Source organism: Engystomops pustulosus, chromosome 1, assembly GCF_040894005.1.
Source record: "Engystomops pustulosus chromosome 1, aEngPut4.maternal, whole genome shotgun sequence".
Classification (NCBI taxonomy): Eukaryota; Metazoa; Chordata; class Amphibia; order Anura; family Leptodactylidae; genus Engystomops; species Engystomops pustulosus.
The window spans coordinates 188235887-188257526 of record NC_092411.1 but is presented as its reverse complement, the minus strand read 5'-3'; the positions used below and the strand labels follow the sequence as shown (position 1 = coordinate 188257526).

Below are 21640 nucleotides of genomic sequence, written 5' to 3'. Positions count from 1 at the left end.
GTGTATACAGGAGGAGGGGGGGCAGTGTGTATACAGGAGGAGAGGGGGCAGTGTGTATACAGGAGGAGAGGGGGCAGTGTGTATACAGGAGGAGAAGGGGCAGTGTGTATACAGGAGGAGGGGGGGCAGTGTGTATACAGGAGGAGGGGGGGCAGTGTGTATACAGGAGGAGGAGGGAAGTGTGTATACAGGAGGGGGGGGGGTGTACATGGGGATGGGGGGGCAGTGTGTCCATGCGGGGGAGGGGGGGGCAGTGTGACTACTGGCGGCCCATAAAGGGGCCCACTAGAGCTCTGTCGCCCAGGGGCCCACTAAAACCTGGAGCCGGCCCTGCCTTTATGTGTATACATATATAGATATATAGTAAATCTGTTTTATGGAAATTGTCATTACCATAAAGATGTCCCGCTTTCTGTTGTGTTCAGTCCTGCGTGAACGTTGGTTTTGATTTGATCTTTTTATGCAAAGTGGTTCAATGAATAGCAGAATAATGCTTACTCCTAACAATAGCATCGCAGGTGTTTGTGTCAAAAGCTTTCTGTTAGTGTTCCCAATAGTGTGGATGTATCGGCTGTATATAGGGTGTACATGTTTATTCGCTCTTGCAATGGTGGTTTAGTGGAGCGGTTTATGGAGATTCGCAATATCTTAGTCTTGTTCTTCGATACTCTTGAAACCATGTAATATGAGTAGTACAACAAAATAAGATCCGTTCACATACAGTAAGGTATAGTAATGTTCCATTATTTTGCTGCAACATTCATGTTCCCCTATAGCAGATGAGGTTACAATCAATGAGGTTTGTCGTCGGACAGTAAGGTCTACCATAAGATTAAATTTATCTTTTAACAACAGTGGTAAATTGACTTCTCAGGCCTACATCCCAAGCTTACAAATCAGATTTCATTGAATAAAAATATTACATTGTGCTCTTTTTTACTTCCTCGTGACATTCAGACCTTCAGTAACCTATTTTATCACTGTGTTCTCTATTTATGGGCAAAATGATCACACAAGGCTGAATCAATCACAGCCCTTTCTTCTACTGTGCACTCCCATGAGATTGAGCTTGTTGAAATATAGAGTCCATGAGGAAGTCTGGACAGGAAAAGATGAATATATCAAAGCTCTGCCGTATGACTGGACTGGTCATTTCTTAAACTTGGCACTGGCCATTCTCTAGTGAAAAAAACCTTGCGCCTGGTTAATAAAATGCCACAATCATACAAAAAATTCGGTTTGGTTAAACTGTACCCACACGTTTTAGTGTATTTTGTTGCTTTAAGGTCCTTGTTCCTTGATTTGAAGTTGCCAAAGTTGTCAGACGTTTATTTAGAAAGGATCCAGTAGCAAACTATTTGTAGCAAAATGTTGCAACCTTTATTTATTCATCTAAAACAATACATGGAAGCTGCCTCATCTTCAGCAAACTGGCAGTAGCAAATCAAAGTGTTTCAAATGCTCTTGGCATACTTACTCATGGCTTAAGCCTTTGCTATTGCTAAATGTTGTTGTGAAGATGTTACTAGTTACATTGTTTTACGATGACTTCAATAAAGATCACAAAGTTTTGCTCCTGATAGTTTGGTGCTGGTATCGCTCTAAACAAACATGGACACTGTGGATAGGGATTGGTGAGTACCAGTGTTTGTACTCTCAAGAAGAGTGGTGAGGTGATCCTTTTCTCTTATTTATTTGAAGTGTTCGAGCCCACATATCCGATATTGATGCTTTCCTGTGCATAGGTCATAAAAATCTTTAGGGTGATTTATCCCTACGTTGTCTGGTTTCTTTTACTATGTTTTGTCTCAACGGAAACAAAAAAAAATCTCAAAAAATAAACCCGACAAAGGGGTGTTAAATCCCTCATTATCTTTCAAATTTCTTTCAGTCCGACATTTTCTTAACAAGAAAACTCCCCACTTCCACCAAATCCAACACACGCTTTTTTTATTTGGTGTCATTTTACTTTTTTTCAGAATAGCTAGTATGTTTTTCTGGCCTCACTGTTTGTTAGTTTTGGCACCCAATATGCTAGTTAAGCTCCTTAGATGGGGCAGTGTCATGGATGCCAAGACTGCCCACCTAACTACAGAGTTTAATTAGCAGATTGGGTGCCAAAACAGCATGGATAGCTGAGGAACGCTGGGGGATAGAGAAATAATACATTCCAACTGCTCCAGCATCGGTGGAGTGACAATATTTATAAAAAAAATAGGCTCTCATTGAGGGAAGAAAATGCCCTCTTTAAGTGCGTAGGTAAATTTATGTGCTTTTTACAGTGTTCTTGGATAACTTGTGATAAAGAAAAGGCTAGTTTTAGAAACTTGCTCTTGCTTTCCAGGAAGTTTCTAATGGATTTCCTTATTTATTTATTATAGAAATGTTATATAAGTATGTCAGCAGTGAAGGTGAGAAATTCTTAAAAGGAACCTGTCACCAGGAGACCCATTTTTAGCACTCCCCCAGTCCCCACAGAGCATAGTACATACACTGCCAAAGTGTTTTTGTATAAAAAAATTGGTTTTACAGAAAAAAAGATATGTTATATTGTACCTTTCATTAGCATCTGCTGTGTGACTAGGCAGTTGGCAAAAGGGAGGGTCTTGAAAGGAGCAGTCCCCCCCACCCTTGGGGAACAGCTACTCCAAGTGACCTTTTCAAATATATGAAAAAAACCATCACTTGGCTTAGCGACGCCCCCTGCTCCTCTACAGCCAATCCCGAGTGTGGGGAGTTATTCATATATTTGAAAAGGTCAGATGTTTCCCAAGGGTGGGGGGGGACTGCTCCTTTCCAGCCCCTCCCAATTGGCAACTGCCTAGTCACACAGCAAGGTACAATATAACATATCTTTTTTTCTGTAAAACCAATTTTTTATACAAAAACACTTTGGCAGTGTATGTACTATGCTCTGTGGGGACTGGGGGAGTGCTAAAAATGGGTCTCCTGGTGACAGGTTCCCTTTAAAGTATTTGGATGACACATCCTACACTGACACATTATTACTGGGGTTAGTAGAGACCCTCCCATAATCACGATGAATGAAAAATGTCAAAGCATCTGTTCCAGTTATACTCAACCCTTTTGATTCATCATACAAGTTAAGGTTACTAGTAATAAAGCTGTACTATGGATATTTCCTTGCAATAAGGTTTCTCTTTTTCTAGTGGCTTGATTAGTTTCCCTATATGCTCAATAACATCAGGAAAAACCCTGCAAAACTAATTGAATGTTATGCCACTTATTTGATTTCAGCTACCGGCCTATCGTGGAGTACATTGATGCACAGTTCGAGGCATATCTACAAGAAGAACTGAAAATCAAAAGATCGCTTTTCAACTACCATGACACAAGGATTCACGCCTGCCTCTACTTCATTGCACCCACCGGCCATTCATTAAAATCTCTAGATCTGGTTACAATGAAGAAGCTTGATAGTAAGGTACTAGCCTAGAACTGACCAACATTAAATTATGTACAGCTTTTCTATAATGTGGCAAAGCACAAACAATACATGAAATCTCCAGGAGAGAACCTTATCTTTCAGTAAACTTTAAATGTTAAAAACATTGCTCGGCTCTTATCGATAGTATCCTTTTATTAAAACCAATACTTCTATATTTATAGCTGGCAAGGGAGTTTTGTGTCATTATTTTCATTAAAGAGTTACTGTAAAGGTTATTTTTTTTCCACAAATCAATGGCTCTTGGGATGTAAAACAACTTTGCCTATTATCTTTATTATCTATATTCAGTAGTTTCTTTGCTATCCCCCTCAGATTGCTGCTTCCTCTCCATGTGCTGACGTGGGCCGGCTCACTAAACATCGCCCCTAAAAGGCTCACAATGCCCCCTTTCACGCCACCTCTGCTGGAGTGATTGAACAAAGAAACGGTTTTTGTATATGAAATATCTGGGAGCTACTGCATGTCGCACAGTCGTCCTGTAGTAATGATTGGTGAAGCCAGGTGGTCAGGCAGGGCTCAATAGCACATGTCTGGCCACAGCTGCCAGAGTGCAGGGTGGTCGTATCCGAGGAAGCCATCTTGTTTAAGAGAAATTATCTTAACACAGAAACATTTTTTTTAATAACATCCAATTGAAGAAATGTTTACATATGGCAAATGAAGTAAATTAAATGTGGATGCCCAGATGGGAATACCCCTTTAACCCTTTATACTAAAGATCAGGAACAAGTAAGACATGTTTGGCCTGTAAACTATGCAAAATATGTGTAAGCCTCATTGTCAATGTTAAGACAAGGTACTTATTGAGCTCTTTTCTTTTTCTCTACTACTTTAGTACTAGGCTGTTTAACTGTCAGGCTACATACAATTTTGAAGGCCCGAAATGGAAGGTTATTATACAAAGCTTAAAATGCATGTCAGGAAAGTTCCCCTTTTATAAAAGCCAAAAATCTGAAAAAAAAACTGCAGTAAACCTTAAGCTGACATCGGTTTGTTATTTTTAGACTGGTGACACTACGTAAAACTTCTTCAGTTTAGGGAGGAGGAGAACATGGAATTTGTTTCCTGCTTTGTTATATAAATGACTGTACCACATTTCCTGACCGAATATTTGTACTTACTGAACTTGAAGAGAATCACATCTGTTGCTACTGTATGTGGACTTTTATATATCTAGCACCCAAATTACAAATTACAAAAATAATTTTTGTTAAAGTGTACTTTCTTAAAATCTTTAAAAGGTCTTAGCCAGTCACCTGAGCCCCTCTCACCGCTGCCCTCTTTTAATCTATCCCCCCTCACGGAGGCCGCCGCACTGATCAACTTGATGCACAAGGGAGATTCTAAGGCGCATGTGCGAGATTTACAGACAGCCGGGTGACTTCACTCTGAGTGCAGTGCAACAAGGCAAGCCTCTGAGAGGGGCGGCATGAATAAATTAAAAGATCGCTGCGCCAGGAGGGGTTCAGGGGACTTGAGCCGGAGCCCCGCTGCCTAATAAGCATATTTTTTAAAGTTTTTGGGGGGGGGCTAATTGAGGGCATTACTGCTTAAAAGAAACACAATTACACACACAAAAAGAATTACTGATTCTGATAGATTTCCTTTAATAATTTTTCCTTTAATAATCAACTTCTAAATAAGTTATAGAACTATGTAGAAGTTAATTTACAAAATATATTGTGTTTTATTCAGAGCAGAAGTTGTGTGGGGGCTATTGATTTGTTAGATGGCTTTTTCAAAAACGCAGTATTGAGGTGTGCATTGAGTGTATGTGATCCACAATACAACAATGCCACAATATTCTTCCTAACCAGATGTTCTCAATATTTAATTCTTTTAATAGAAGAGGGTCTTTATATCATCCATCTACAGAAGTAGAAATAGAGCAGTGAATGTTTGCCTAAAGGGATTGTCCAACTCAAATGTAAAACTCAATCCGGTGACAGACCCTGGTTCACTGTTCTGCATTTGTCATGCTACCGTTGTCTTTTGGCTTGCCATATGAGGGCAGATGCATGCTTCAGTCAGTGCTGCAGCCAATCACAGGTCTGAGTGTTGACCTGTACACAAACGCAAGGCACTTAAAACTACCTTAATGTTCTTACAGCAGTTATGAAACGGTCACTACTGTAGTCATGTAGACAGTAATTGAGTGTAGTACATTGCAATTGACGAAATGCTGGGAATGGTGTATGTACAAATTTTTGGATATGATGCTCCTAAATACTAATACTGAATACTAAAAACGTATAGGTCCTCTTTAAATTAATGTTACTCAGTTACATACAGCTCCGCATATACAGCCCACTATACAAAATTTGATTCCAATTACTTAATAAGTCAGTGCTTTTCATAGTTCAGTTTGCTAAAATGGTTTTTGAATTTTAGGTGAATATCATCCCCATCATTGCAAAAGCAGATACCATTGCCAAAAATGAGCTCCACAAATTCAAAAGCAAAATTATGAGTGAACTGGTCAGCAATGGAGTCCAGATCTACCAGTTTCCTACCGATGAAGAGACCGTAGCAGAGATCAATGCCACAATGAGCGTAAGTTTCTGTTTTGTTGGTGTAAACTTCTGCCCCTTTAAAGTTTGTATATTGGATTTAACTTTGTTTTAAACCTTTTGTTGTCTAAAGATTAAATGATTTGTTTCATAGGTAGAGAGGCTGCAATTTTTATTCATCAGGAAAATTTCAACAATTCTACAGCACTGTCGTGTGATGAACCTGATCCTTATGACTTAAAATCGGTTCAGAAAGGTTTTGTTTAATTAGAACCCTAAATCCCTGATATCAAAAGTACTAACTAATTCATAAGTCTAGTTGAAAGTATTTAGGCGATTTAAAAAAATAAATAAATCCGGGTCAAATGGAAAATGCAAAAGTGTGTATATATATTCATTTTGTATATGTAGCACAGTCTATGGCTTAAAATGCTTCAATTTGGCAGCATTATTTATAAATGCAGAAGAAAAAGCACTTTCAAGGCCAATATAGTTATTTCCTGGGGACTTAAGTTGCAGGTCAAAGGTGCAAGCAAACAGAAATGAACCAAAAGGTTATGAAGAAACCAGGGCTACACTGGAAATGCTTGCGGGCATTGTATTCCTCCCAGTGACCATGTGATTTATAGCCTGACGTCCAGCGGTGGTCTACAAATAAATACATTTTTTTTTCTCTGTGTTTAGAGCATTTCCAGTCACATCACTTTCTTACTGCTACCTCTATATTTGTGCATGTTCTTAAAAGAACAAAAAAATTATTAGCACTACTTCACTCTTTGACTACTGGTGGATTACCATGTCCACGTCACTGCTCCTCTTGTGTTTTTTTTGTTTTGTTTTTTTCTAGTATTTTTCTAACATATATTTCAATATTTTGATGCTTATGAGCTACTGTTACTACTACTTTTATTTTATTGTAGGTACATCTTCCATTTGCAGTTGTTGGAAGTACTGAAGAAGTGAAAATTGGCAACAAGATGGCTAAAGCAAGGCAGTATCCATGGGGTATTGTCCAGGGTAAGTTTCTTTCATATTACATAACTGTCTGTCTCACAGTTTCATGGAGGTGCCAGATCCTGCTAGAAAAATAACATTGTCAGTTGTCAGTGCACTGTTATTTTTTCAGGTTGTCACAGAATCTTTTCTATTGTCATACAGTTGAGAACGAGAACCACTGTGATTTTGTGAAGCTAAGAGAAATGTTGATACGAGTGAACATGGAGGATTTAAGAGAGCAGACTCATGCCCGTCATTATGAGCTGTACAGGCGCTGCAAACTGGAAGAAATGGGATTTAAAGACACAGACCCAGACAGCAAACCCTTCAGGTAAATCTGAATGTAATATGAATTTGGTAGCTCTTATTCACCCTTGTTCACACTAACATCTTTCTAGTTGCAGACTGATTGCAAGTATTTACTGATACTCGGATAGTACAGGGTACTATGTATTTGTAGAAAACTAATGCCCAAGTTGAAATGATACTGTATATACTAGTGCATAAGCAGAGTTTTTCAGCACAAAAAATGTGCTGAAAAACCTCACCTCGGCTTATACATGAGTGAATTAAAAAAACCTTATACTCACCTTCGAGTGGTCCCAATGTTTGGTGCGGCTCCCCAATGTTGCCGCGACTCCTCTTTGTTTTCTCCACGATGCTCCGGTCCCCGCTACTTCTCTTCTGTCTGCTGTAACAGCCAGCAGAGAGGCGGACATGAGGAGCCGCGGTGAGCATCTGGACCACCCATAGGTGAGTCTGTAAATTTAATTTTTTTAAGTGCTGGGAAAACTGGGGGGTGGCTGTATACTACTTGGGGCTAGCTGTATACTACTTGGGGCTGGCTGTATACTACTGGGGGTTGGCTTCATACTACTGGGGGCTGGCTGTATACTGGTAGGAGCTGGCTGTATACTGCTGGGGGCTGGCTGGCTGTATACTGCTGGGGGCTGGCTGGCTGTATACTGCTGGGGGCTGGCTGGCTGTATACTGCTGGGGGCTGGCTGGCTGTATACTACTGGGGGCTGGCTGGCTGTATACTACTGGGGGCTGGCTGGCGGTATACTACTGGGGACTGGCTGTATACTACTGGGGACTGGCTGTATACTACTGGGGCTGGCTGGCTGTATACTACTGGGGGCGGGCTGGCTGTATACTACTGGGGGCTGGCTATATACTGGGAGGCTGTGACAATGCATTTCCCACCCTCTGCTTATACTTGAGTCAATAGGTTTTCCTAGTTTTTGGTGGTAAAATTAGGGGCATTGGCTTATACTTGGGTCTACTTATACTCGAGTATATACCGAAAGTGCTTGGATGGGGCAATCACTCAAGTTAATGCATCAATTTGTGCATTGCTATGGACGAAGAAATAAATATTTAAGTTAAGCCACAGAGATAGCAATTTCCTAAATTCATTTGGTTCATGTGTCTATGTGAAATATATGTGGCATGTTGGCTTGGCTGTAACACCCCTATTATCTCACAGCGATCTTTTCTAAGTGAAATCACATACTTGTAATACAATCCTGTCAGCTGAGCGAGTGGCAAACCAGATGATTCGCTTCTCAGTTTACTCGAACAGCAGATTATACGTTGTTTTACCACAGCAGATTTTAGATATGTCTTTTCAAGTATTTAAGGAATTTCTGACTGACTTCCTGCATGCCTGAAGCCCCCATCTGTCCATATTAGGCCTGGAAGGAGATATAGCGTTTTTTTTGTTGTTTTTTTTTTTATAGTTGCATTTGCACAAGTACAGATTGATGTGAGAAATGCACACATGTGATATACAGAAATAAAGCAAAATAATGAGATGTAACGGTGTTTAAGTAGAGATGATGTAAAATATCTTATTTCATTTACCCAAACTATAGAAAATAAAACAGGATATCCTGTTCTTACAATTGTGGGAAAGTAGTATCTATGTCACACACCAGTAAATGTGCATTTATCCCCTCCTTAAATACTTCATGCTGAGACAATGCAGTGAAAAAGCATCCATTTTCTCAGCCATGTCCTCAACCGATCTAATCTGCTTTCTTTGTTTCTATGAGAATCTGAACTGTTCACAGGCTCCAGGCAAGGCTTTGTTATGTCTCATACATGGCCTTCAAATGAGCAAATTCTATCTTGGTCTTGATTCAGTCCCTAAGTTATGTAAGACACTGATATTTATTATATTTGGACTTGTAGAATGTTTTGGGGACTGTAAAATGTGTAATATACAAGCTGTACTATGGATACATTACACCTTGCTTCAGAATTTATCATTATTGATGTGAATCTTAGATGTACAGGCACCATAATGGTGTTTGTGTGATTTGAACAATGTGATTTTGGAGAAACCAGCATGAAGTATTAAAAAAAGAACAAATTCCATTACTCACCTGATAAATCCCCCACTCTTTTGGTGGTACTTCCTGTAGGGTGAGTCCAGTGCTTGTAAACAGCAGTCACATGGATGTGAGGCACATCACCATTGAAGCACAACGGAGACAGATTTACCAGATGATTATTATTATTTTATAGCATTCATTATTTAATCCACTCAGCGTTATCGTTCTGATTGAAGGGATGCCTTAAAAGGGCTTCCAGTAAAGTAGAATTATGTGTTAGAGGGCTCTGCTGGAGGCAGACGTTACTTACTGCTCCCTCCTGACTTTGCACAGCAGTTCCTTGGTGTCTCCCAACAATCGGTGGATGGAATGGTGACACGCCTAAGCCAGTGATTGGCTCACCGGTCTCCACTAGTGCTTCCTGTGGTGTCGGGGAAGGGGGTATTTGTAATTTTGGGGAGTGTAGAATAATGGGACCCTTTAAAATCTTCTTTTGGTTATTTAAATAATTTTCATTTTTTATTTTTTTAACTCTATGCAAATTTTACATTACCAGCCTTCAGGAAACCTATGAAGCAAAGAGGAATGAATTCCTTGGAGAACTACAGAGGAAGGAGGAAGAAATGAGACAAATGTTTGTCATGAGAGTGAAAGAAAAGGAAGCAGAGCTGAAAGAAGCTGAGAAAGAGGTAAGAGACACCAGTGTCATCCGGAAAATAGAGGGGACTGCCTGTAAGTAGTTAGGAGTATTTCTTTAGTCTTCCATGACTTCACTGTTAAATATTAAAGGGGCAGGGTAACACAAGAGCATACACTAGCTTCTTATCAAGCTTGCAAATAAGTTATTATAATTTATGCACCTTTACAACCGGACCATGTCACATACAGTGCCAAACTGTGTATGTTTACAAACTCTTAGCTCCATGAAAAATTTGACCTGCTCAAAAGAACTCACCAAGAAGAAAAGAAGAAGTTAGAAGACAAAAAAAAGGAGATTGAAGAAGAAGTGAACATGTTCCAAAAGAAGAAGGCTGCAACGCAACTTCTTCAGTCCCAAGCCCAACAAGCTGGATCCCAGCAAACCAAGAAAGACAAAGACAAGAAAAAGTAAGCAGCCTTGTGTAACTACTCCCTTTTCAGTCATTGGCTTATGGCATGCAACTACTTGCCATCTTCTCATCTTCATTAAGGGAAACTGGTCTTCTATTTTTGTTAATTTTTTTTTTTATTAAAATATAATAATGTGTTGTGACATCCTATAGTAAACGTCAGAGCTGTTTAGGTTTAAGTTGGTTTTTTAGCACAAAAGATTCTTTTGATACTTAAAATGTAGGTATAGAATGAGAAAAGGGATGATGGGTAATCATCTCAGTTGCAGTATTGCTAACTAGTCATACATATGATATTTAAAGACTTAAATTTCATTTTATTATTACATAGGAGACTCAAGAAACTTTGTGCAATGCACATCTTTGTTGTTTTTAAGAACTTCAATAGAAATATAATTTATAGGGGAATTTTAAATAGTCAATAATATAATCCAGAGGGGTGTGGTAGGGGATTGCATGATATATATTTTACACAGTAAGCCAATAGTGTAGTTATCCAAATACTCATTTAAATTATTTTGGAGATATCTGGTGAAAGTTTCAACTCTTAAGATAGATCAAGCAATATAATATAATAAATGATAGAAGCAGGGTTATATAACGCATTAAGAAGCTTAAATTATGAGCACATATTTATGGGGATGGAGGCCGTGTTGCGTTATTGCAGTATGTGGAGAAGACTCTTTGGACAGCTCCCCCTGGCTTATGCCTACAGGTCTCTAGTTATTTGTGTATAATAAGAGACCTACCAATTACTTCCTAAACACAAATAGAAGAAATTTTATTGACAGGATCCCTTTAATGTATGTCACTGGTAGTCTCTGTAGGTAATCATTTAATGGACACATTTCAGCCAAGTACCGTATATACTCGTGTATAAGCCGAGTTTTTCAGCACAAAAAATGTGCTGAAAAATCTCCCCTCGGCTTATACACGAGTCAACAAAACACAAAAAAACTTCCATACTCACCCTCCGGAGGCCCGATGGTCCGCGTTGCTCCCGATGTTCGGCGGCTCCTCTTCTGTCTTCCCCGCAGCTGGTCTTCGGTCTCCGGTCTTCTCTGTGTTGTATCAGCCGGCAGACACGCGTCCACGCGATCTGTCGGCTGGCGCACAATATCACGCGACGGTGTCGCCGCTGATGACGTCATCAGCGGCGACACCGTCACGTGATATTGTGCGCCAGCCGGCAGATCGCGTGGACGCGTGTCTGCGGCTGATACAACACAGAGAAGACCGGAGACCGAAGACCAGCCACGCGGAACGGAGCATCAGGGAGCCGCCTGTAAGTGAGTATGAAAGGTTTTTTTTTTAATGTGCTTGGCGAATGGGGCTGGAGGCTGTATACATAAGGGGGCTGGAGGCTGTATACATAAGGGGGCTGGAGGCTGCATACATAAGGGGGCTGGAGGCTGCATACATAAGGGGGCTGGAGGCTGCATACATAAGGGGGCTGGAGGCTATATACGTAAGGGGGCTGAAGGCTGTATACTTAAGGGGGCTGGAGGCTGTATACTTAAGGGGGCTGGAGGCTGTATACTTAAGGGGGCTGGAGGCTGTATACTTAAGGGGGCTGGAGGCTGTATACATAAGGGGGCTGGAGGCTGTATACTTAAGGGGGCTGGCAGGCTGTATACTTAAGGGTGCTGGCAGGCTGTATACTTAAGGGTGCTGGCAGGCTGTATACTTAAGGGTGCTGGCAGGCTGTATACTTAAGGGTGCTGGCAGGCTGTATACTTAAGGGGGCTGGCAGGCTGTATACTTAAGGGGGCTGGCAGGCTGTATACTTAAGGGGGCTGGCAGGCTGTATACATAAGGGGGCTGGAGGCTGTATACATAAGGGGGCTGGCAGGCTGTATACTTAAGGGGGCTGGCAGGCTGTATACTTAAGGGTGCTGGCAGGCTGTATACTTAAGGGTGCTGGCAGGCTGTATACTTAAGGGTGCTGGCAGGCTGTATACTTAAGGGGGCTGGCAGGCTGTATACTTAAGGGGGCTGGCAGGCTGTATACTTAAGGGGGCTGGCAGGCTGTATACTTAAGGGGGCTGGCAGGCTGTATACTTAAGGGGGCTGGCAGGCTGTATACTTAAGGGGGCTGGCAGGCTGTATACTTAAGGGGGCTGGCAGGCTGTATACTTCAAGGGGGCTGGCAGGCTGTATACTTCATGGGGGCTGGCAGGCTGTATACTTCAAGGGGGCTGGCAGGCTGTATACTTCAAGGGGGCTGGCAATGTACTACTGGGGGCTGGAAGGCTATATACTGGGAGGCTGTGACCAATGCATTTTCCACCCTCGGCTTATACTCGAGTCAATAGGTTTTCCCAGTTTTTGGTGGTAAAATTAGTGGCCTCGGCTTATACTCGGGTCGGCTTATACTCGAGTATATACGGTAACTGGTGTTTAGTGGTTAATGAACAGGAGTTCAGTGTGGAGGTCCTCTACTTGGATGATCTGAGTCGATGGCCGGAGTGGAGTGCAGGTATCGTTTATAAGGACGACAGGAGTGGATTGCCAGGATCCTATATAAGGACAGCCAGTGCGAACTGTAGGGATCCTTATAAGGACAGAAGGAGCAGAGTGCAAGGATCCTTTATTAGGACAGCAGGAGCGTAGTGCAGGAGTGGATTGCCGGGATCCTTTATAAGGACAGCAGGAGCATAGTGTGGGTGTCGTTTATAAGGACGACAGGAGTGGATTGCCAGGATCCTATATAAGGACAGCCAGTGCCAACTGCAGGGATCCTTATAAGGACAGCAGGAGCGTAGTGGAAGGATCCTTTATTAGGACAACAGGAGCGTAGTGCAAGGATCCTTTATTAGGACAGCAGGAGCAGAGTGCAAGGATCCTTTATTAGGACAGCAGGAGCGTAGTGCAGGAGTGGATTGCCGGGATCCTTTATAAGGACAGCAGGAGCGTAGTGTGGGCATCCTTTATAAGGACAGCAGGAGCGTAGTGTGGGCATCCTTTATAAGGACAGAAGGAGCATAGTGTGGGTATCCTTTATAAGGACAGCAGGAGTTGATTGCAGGAATCCTCTATATTTCAGGGGGTGTAAAGCAGGCCTGTACTCTCATGTCTCCCTCCTTCTTATATGGCCAGCACCCCCATCACCTGAAGCTTTTCATATAGCATGCACCTCCATATCCACTGTTTTACTTTTCACACAGATGAAACCTTTATACTTCCATTTTTACACCCAATGTCCCATTACACCCCTTATTTCTCCAGTCTAAACCCCTTTAAAAGAAATCTACCACAAGCATCACGGATTGTAAACCAAGTGTACTTGGTTTACAATTCTTGATTGTGGTGGCAGATTTCCTTTAAATATTGCTAAAAATGTACAGTTGCTAAAAAATCTTTTTCCTAACCTATACTTCCCAACTACTTGGTGGGTAACTGCTAGCTTAGCAGACAAATACTTTCTAGCCCCATGCAGCACAGTACTGGCAAAGCTAATCTGGATGGCTTTAAGTTTCCAAAATTATGCCCTGAGTACAGCATCTTTAATTTCTATGGATAATTTCTGACAAAGAAAACATAGCAGTGTTTAGTAGTTGGAAAAGATCCTGAATTATAATTAATTGTATGGAGGTGGTTTTTGCTAAAAATTATTAATAGTAATGAGGAGAGCCAGCGAAAATAGTAAGCCAGGCAAGCATTAACAATAAAACGTCCATTAGAACAGGGATCCCATATGCTATCAATAACACTCAAAGTTATCAAGTGCTCATTTTCTCTAGGCCTACAAGTTTCGTTGTAACTCTAAAAGTATTTTATTGTCCAGTCGGAGCAAATCAAGTAGAATTGAAGTCCTTGGTGCAGCACTGCATCCCTGCCGCCATCCTACTCCCACTGGCATTATTGACTTCATAGCATTTCACATCGGGGCTACAAAGAAACTTGATGATTTGTAATACGTGCATCCAGAATATACAATATAATATAATTATTATATAATAAGTCTGATTTTAGCCAATATGAATATTATTCTATATGTCTGAAAAAGCTGCGCTGTGCATTACATAATAGTTAGCCATCTTTTCCAGACTAATGAATAGCAAAACTGAATATTTTTACCAATTGGAAACCATCTGAATTGTCTCCCTATAACAAATAGTCTGTTGCCCCCTAGTGGTTATTGTCTAGTACACATTCCCTAAATGCTGATGCAAACATTGTTTCTCCCAATATATATAAAACTGGCTTAATTTACTGGTATGCAGGTGTAGTCAGAAGTCAGTGTTCTTTTTCTTTTATACACCAAAAAGATTTATGTTCTGTGCATATGTGCAGTTGGCTAATTAATTTTTAGGTTTACTTGCTAACTCTTTGCTCTTTAAAATGGTCTGTGTGTCTATAAGGTACATTTAAAATAAATGACAATGCATCTGAAATGTTTTATTTTATTTATTTGTGTTTTATGCTAACCATAGGCCATGTTTTACACTATTAATTTTACATTGCCTCTAAAGACCTGTCACTCTTTAAAAAAAGCACTAGGAGCTGCTTACTAAAGTAAGCCTCTCCTAGTGCTACCCCATTTTTAGCAGTGTTAAACTGCAGAGCCATAGCCTCAGAACACCAGACCAAGCTCACAGCGGTCTAGGATATTCATGAGGGGGTGGTCCGAGGAGGCGGTGACTGCCGCGTAAAACCCAGCAGTCACCAGCAGCCTATGGCATGGGAGGGGCAGTTCAGGGAAGAAGCAGCTCTTTGGACTGCTCCCTCATGAACAGCTTATAGCGGTCCGGCGTTCAGAGGCTATGGCGCTGCAGTTTCTGCTAGATTTATCTGGGAATTCTGATAAAGCTAGCAGTTCAACAGTGCTAAAAATGGGCTGCTTACATTAGAAAGCGGCTCCTAATGCGTTTTTTAAGGGTGACCGGTCCTCTTTAATGTTGTGGTCTACTTTAATGTTTGAAATGGTTGTGCTGACATCATGATAGTTGATGTATCATTTCCACACCTACATTTTTATATGTGTGTGTCCATGTTTAAGTGTCAAGCTTCTTTATCTTGTACTAAAATTCTGTTCTGTACATTGTTTTGAGGCTGTCACTGCTAACCCCTCTGAAGAGAATTCCTAGGGGAGTGAAGAGGAGCAAAGATGATTTCTCTTCACAAAGCCACTTTCAATCCCTCCTTCCTTAGAGAGTGGTTAATGATGTAGCAGCGCCAAGTCGCACACAACCACTGTCCTACTTTTTTTATCACAAGGTTCTAGCAAGGCATTGTGTAGCATTTCCTGCCCCTGGGAAAGTAAAGGGAGCTGTATATGTCTGTAGTTGAATATTGGCAGACAGTCCCTAAGTACTAGTTCCCTACTGGCAGCATGTATTAGCATTGAGACCTATCAATCAAGAACAACAAGGCAGGACAGTGCAGGAACATGATGTAGGATTCACTTACTGTGATTTGGATTTACCTCAGGTGAGTTGCATGTAAGAATAGAAATGCAAAACACCAGGTGCTCATTACATGGGTTCTGTTGAAATCGATATGCAATTGGGCCGGGCCTCTCCCCTTTCCATCTTGATTGCATTTTGAAACGCACTCCAGGTCGAACGTGTGAACTCAACCTCAGGAATAAGGGTGATGCCACACATGGCATTTTGAACCCATTTTTGGTTTGTTATTAAGCAGTCTGTTAAAAACGCATCAGTTTTTTTAAAACGCATCCATTTTTGACCATTTTCAATCAAGATAATTGGCAAAACCTGTAAAAAAACGCATGCATTTACAAAAAACGGATGCGTTTTTTTTTTTAAAAAAAAACATGCGTTTTTTAACGGACTGCTTAAAAACGGAACAAAAACGGGTTCAAAACGCCATGTGTGGCATCACCCTAAGGGCAATGCTTTTTAATGATAGTCCTCTGTTTTCTGACATTGTCCAATTGTCCAGGTACGGACAATAGGGCAGTTTTTCCCCTGATTTTCTTGGCTACTGGTAAGAAGAAAAGTAATGCGCCTGAATGGGCAACTGGGGCTTGACACATAAACATTGGTTGTTTTTGGATGAAAATGTACCATATGCTTTGCGTTCATAAGTATGATGATGGCAAAAACATTGCTTCTATGGATATTTTCCTATTTTTGTTTTCATCTTTCATTTGCAGTTTTTCATGGCTAATGTGAGTGTTGTATGTTTTCTCCCCCTGTGTGTTTTGTGTGTTTTTTTTCTTTTAACTTACAGTGCAAGCTTCACATAAAGTGTGCCGAGCCAAGGATGTCCCAGCATTCACCTGCTTTTTGCAGCAATGTGTCCCTGCCATTTGTGTTTCCAGACACAGATCATTTATAACCCATATAACGCATCATGTTTGGCTGCCCTTGGGGAGACTGCGTGCACTCGGACCTTTTGTTTTGTTGCTGGGAAGTGAATGTTGCCAAGCCTGGCCTCCTTTGACTGGCAGGAATGCGTGCCTATCACAATCATAATAGTGTTCCTGCTGGCTAAAATCTATCTAATCCTTGAAGACCTTGCCTGCATGTATTGAAAATGGACCAGTCACTGACGAGAACTGTTATACAGACATCACATGGTTACAAATAGTCATGACTCTTGAGCAGTGTGCACATGGCATTAACCTGCCATGATTCCTGAAGTATTAATGATATGGCTATATTATGTTCCTCTGTCACATTTCTTTAAACTGTTGTATTAAAGTTCTGAAACTTCGCTTTGGATACCAGTGTGAACCATTCCCCTCTGCTTTGCACATCTAATTTGCAGAAACCTTTAGCATCTCCGCCATAGAAAATGCTTCACACTGGTAATGATGGAAAAAAGGCAACCAAATGCAGAGAATGATTGCTGCTATCTGACACACAGGTCACCATGAAGAACACCCTTGCTATATAATAAGCTTATTTTCTGTATATTCAATCGCTTGGCAGAGGTAAAGCTCTCAGCTTAAGGCAGCAGCTTGATACTTCTGAGCCTCTGACATCAATTCGGGGTTCTTTTGTTTGGCAAGGCAACTGGCTTACAAAGCAGCAAGGCCCTTCCTTTTTATTACTTAGTTCTAATAAATGTCACTTTTAAGTAACCCTCATCTTTGTACATTTACTTCAGAGAGCAGGACATTTCTGGATATGTGTGTGATGGAGCTCCTTGACCATGCACATTACCTTTTATGTTTTTTTTTGTTTTTCATAAGTAAGCTTTTAATCCTGACATCCAAAGTCCATCTAGTGTTGGCATACGTGGTAAGAAAACTGACTAAACTGTGTCTTGTATTCTCTTTCTATGCGGTTCCTTCCTGGACAGCAACTTTCCCTTTATGATACATTCCAAGAAGTGGCGACCCATGTTGACCTTTTGACTCCTGGATTTCTTTCTCTTCCGATGCTGTTTTGCCTGATCCCTCTTTGCTCATAGCTAGGTAGCCTCTCTCTTCTTGTTTGTAAGCTCGCCTGGGTCATGGCTCACCTAATACTGCACCTCCCGCCATGCCTGCAGCTGACCCCACTCAATTGCCAGAATGCATCCAATGCGCATTAATGCTTGATATTGCCTTGATGGAGCTTAGTATTTATTTTTGCACTGCCTAAACATGGCTCTGGGTGGTGGTAAATATAGGAGGGGCCCACTATGCAAGCAGCAGTATACAGCGACCTTGGTATTTACGGGTGTAGTAATGGTTAAAGCTTTAGACAACAAATCAGAAACCAGTTTCCTTGCCATTAGTTGTGTCTGGTCATTCATGATGCTCAGGCTCTTCATTTTGTGTTTTGTGGTTTATGTACAGTTCATGTACATTTTTTGTATACATTCTAATACATGTGGCCTGTCCTATTTTTTATAGTATTTTTTTACAGTAGCATTTTGACTAGTCATCAGGAACATTAAACAAAACTGTATTTTATTTCTAATATTTTTCACTTACTAAGCAAGTGAGATTACCAATGCTGGAATGCCCAAAGAGAGGGGAGCAATCCAAACCAAAATTGTTGCATTATAATATGTAGCTTGTTTACTACACTCTTATGGCATCTTAATTTTACAGTTAGTGTTTTTTTTATAATTAGATATAGTTTTATATTCACTTTAAAAAATATTTAAAAAATCTGAGTGTTTGTAAGTTAGTGTCTTCTGCTAGCCTAAATTTAATGACATATCCCTGGGCCATGTTTAGTACAATACCGCTGCACCTGTATGTCTTTCTTTCTTTCTTTCTTTCTTTCTGTGTCTATACTTTTTCCACAGTAGTCCTTGGCTGTGCACGGAGTAAGTGGCTACCTTCCATCTGTTTGGATGTGCTTCCGCTGTCCACATGTAAGTATATCAGAGGTCTGGATTTCTAATTTGGACAATTGCTGTTGAATGTGGGCTTGTTTGAACAAGCATAAAAAACATCAAAAATGCAGCCAGCATGAGAGCATGGGGAGAAGGGTCATATTGGTTCTTCCACTCATACATTGGCCCACATTTATCAAAACTAGTGTTAACCGTACTTTGTGCAGTTTGCCACACGTTCTTCATGAATGTAGCGCCCCCCACACTTCTCCGGCAGAATGCATCGTTTTTTTTTTCAGGTGCACCATCCTCGTGCTTTAGAATTGTGGTGCACGTCAGACAGAATTGTGACGCACAATCCAACAGGGCAAATAAACGCCCCTTTTTCTTTCTAGTTGGACACAGTGCAGCCGCGACACAAAACTGATGCAATCCGTTTGCACGTTCTTTCTAATGAGACAGAAAACTGGTACAAACGCTTTACTAGATGTGGGCCATACAATTTTTCTCTTTAGGATTGATGGTAGCCTTTAGGGTGCTGCTGTGAAAATGTTAACACAGCTGTTTACACTTCCAGCAATGAAGAAAAATGCATTCAATGCAGGCAATGGCATGGTAACATGTAAAACGCATGTGTTCCAAAAACTCTCAAAACTGAATATTTTTTATAAGTAGAAAAAAAAATTATACTTTTCGAGCCTCTGAATTATGACTGCTGTTAACTAAGGCTGTTTGCTAAAGTGGTTGTTCTAAGTATTTAAAGGGGTTATCTGAGCCTAGCAATAAATTAAGTCTGTCTGATCTGTGCCCCCTGTTTAATTACAGGGGCACTGAAGCTGTGCTTGGGGGGCTTCCGGATGGCCGGAATCACACGCACCAGCCAGTTCCAAATTTATTGCTAGTCTCGGATAACCACTTTTTAAGTTCGGGGATAAACGATTTGATGAGGATCCAACTGCCACTAATCACGGGCACAGTACTTCCAGCTCTCCAGAGAAAGGGGGTTCCCATTCTTACTTATTGTTGCAGCTGCAGGGCAAGAATGAGCCCTGCTGCTCCATTTAGGGTGCTGTCACACATGGCACTAGAGTTGTGTTTACCATCGGTAACCAGTAGCCAGTGTCTTGGATTGAAACAATAAAAGACTCCGGGTGCTGGTTAGCCAACGCATGGGTTTCACTCAACACACATATGCAATCAGGTCAAGGCCTGCCCTCTGGGTGCTAGTGTTGTGTTGGTTAATGCAACTTTAGTGCCACGTGTGACCACACTCTTGGTTGTATGGGAAAGACTGAAATAGCTAAGCACACCACTTGGCTATCTTTGATTGCTCTGATAGGGGAATGTAGCGGCAGGGCACATGCTAGTCCTCTGGATCACAGGGTTCTCGTGATCAGTGAGGGTCCCAGCAGTCAGATCCTCACCAATCAGCTAAATATCCTGCAAATAGGGGATAACTAAAATATTTAGGATAACCCCTTTCCTTTAAGGTAAATGCACACAATCCAGATTACATGTGGAAAATCCGCTGTAATTCATTAGTATTTGAGACTGCATTTGCCAACCATATGATGCCATTTATAAGGGTCATTTAACCCCCAAAAAAGTTTGTATGTCAGAAACCTAAAATTGCTTTAATGTATTAAAAAAATTCAGAAATCCAGTTGGTTATTTTGACCTGCAGCATTTTACCAGGAATGCCATTATTGATTTGCATGGCAATAGTAAACTTACTGTATATTAAACATCAACTACTGTGTGTATTTTTCTTACCCTCCTAATGCATTGTCCTAGTTCTACTATGCAACTTTGCTTGCTTTTGCTTCATTTCTCATCCGCTTTTCCTTACTGCTAACGTCATAACCATGGGTCGTCACATCCTCATTGCAAATATATGTCCATTGTCCTCAGCGCATCTTGTTTTTATCCACAGTGCATTTGGGTTAATGCCATCTGAAAAGCTTATGGATGCAATTTAAAGCTCGCTGTTACTCCTTTTTTTCTATCCTGAACATGAAGCTGTGAACAGCAATAGGAATAATGTAATGTTATACTTTAAATTTTGATACATGAACTATACCATTTGCCTTAAATTGTAGTTTTAGGAGTTTAAATACCAGTGTTTAAAATTGTCTTTTTTTCCGTTATGAACCCTTTACTTTGCATCCAGTGTTTATGCAGTATTTTAGAATTGATGCATATTGTAGGCACTTGTTATGTGTTTATGAATTTTTAATGGTGTTTGATCAGTTTTGTGTATAAACTATAAAATTGCGGTATATAACTTTTTGAATACCATTTTGTATGTTAGACAGAGGACATGAAAATATTGCCAGCACATAAAATATATACTTTTACCCCACCTTCAGATGTGTTTGTTTTTTCTTTTGCTCATGTATAATATTCTGGATGGGTTGAATAAGGAATATATTCCAAGTTTAGTTATACCATTCATAAAGTGCCTAAAGGCATTTCCTAGCAAAAGTTTTGAAACTTGACCTGTATAGATCATGCTTTTGATAGTTAGGTTGGCGATTTGGTCACAAGCATACTGTTGCTGGAGGCTCTAGTACAAGCCCAATACCATATTTTTCAGACTATAAGGCGCACAAAAATTCCTTGCACTGCCTTGAACTGAGCACAGGTCTGCCACCTGCTGGTCATTGATCCTTATAATCAGGTGCGCCTTTAAATACGGTGCTTCTTATATATAAACCTAGATGTTTTAGCAGGCATTTATTGATGGTGCGCCTTTTAATCCGGGGCGCCTAATAGTCCTAAAAATACGGTACTTATATTGGTGCACATTAAAAGCAGAAAAACATTAATTGCTTACACATTTGGAGCATATGTTCATATCTGTTTACATGTCAATGATGCTACAGTGCACTCCAGGATCATAGGTAACCAGCTTATTGAACTGTGCACCATGCATAGCATGTATCCTTGTCTGTAGCATGGAGTACTTGATGT

General features: G+C 40.7%; 1 protein-coding gene across 8 annotated transcripts in view; it reads left to right on the top strand.

The window, feature by feature from the left end:
- SEPTIN11 (septin 11) overlaps window positions 1-21640 on the top strand; it is a 74905-nt gene that overhangs the window by 39553 nt on the left and 13712 nt on the right. For 2 of the 8 annotated variants that reach the window (XM_072115659.1, XM_072115718.1), the window contains exons 4-9: window positions 3259-3445; window positions 5861-6022; window positions 6900-6996; window positions 7138-7306; window positions 9871-10003; window positions 10234-10421. In XM_072115659.1, coding sequence (XP_071971760.1) covers window positions 3259-3445; window positions 5861-6022; window positions 6900-6996; window positions 7138-7306; window positions 9871-10003; window positions 10234-10421 — 936 coding nt within the window. Of the gene's footprint in view, window positions 1-3258; window positions 3446-5860; window positions 6023-6899; window positions 6997-7137; window positions 7307-9870; window positions 10004-10233; window positions 10422-16621; window positions 21030-21640 lie in introns of those variants that run through there. The other 6 variants (XR_011848834.1, XM_072115701.1, XM_072115680.1 and 3 more) reach the window with 6 other exon arrangements.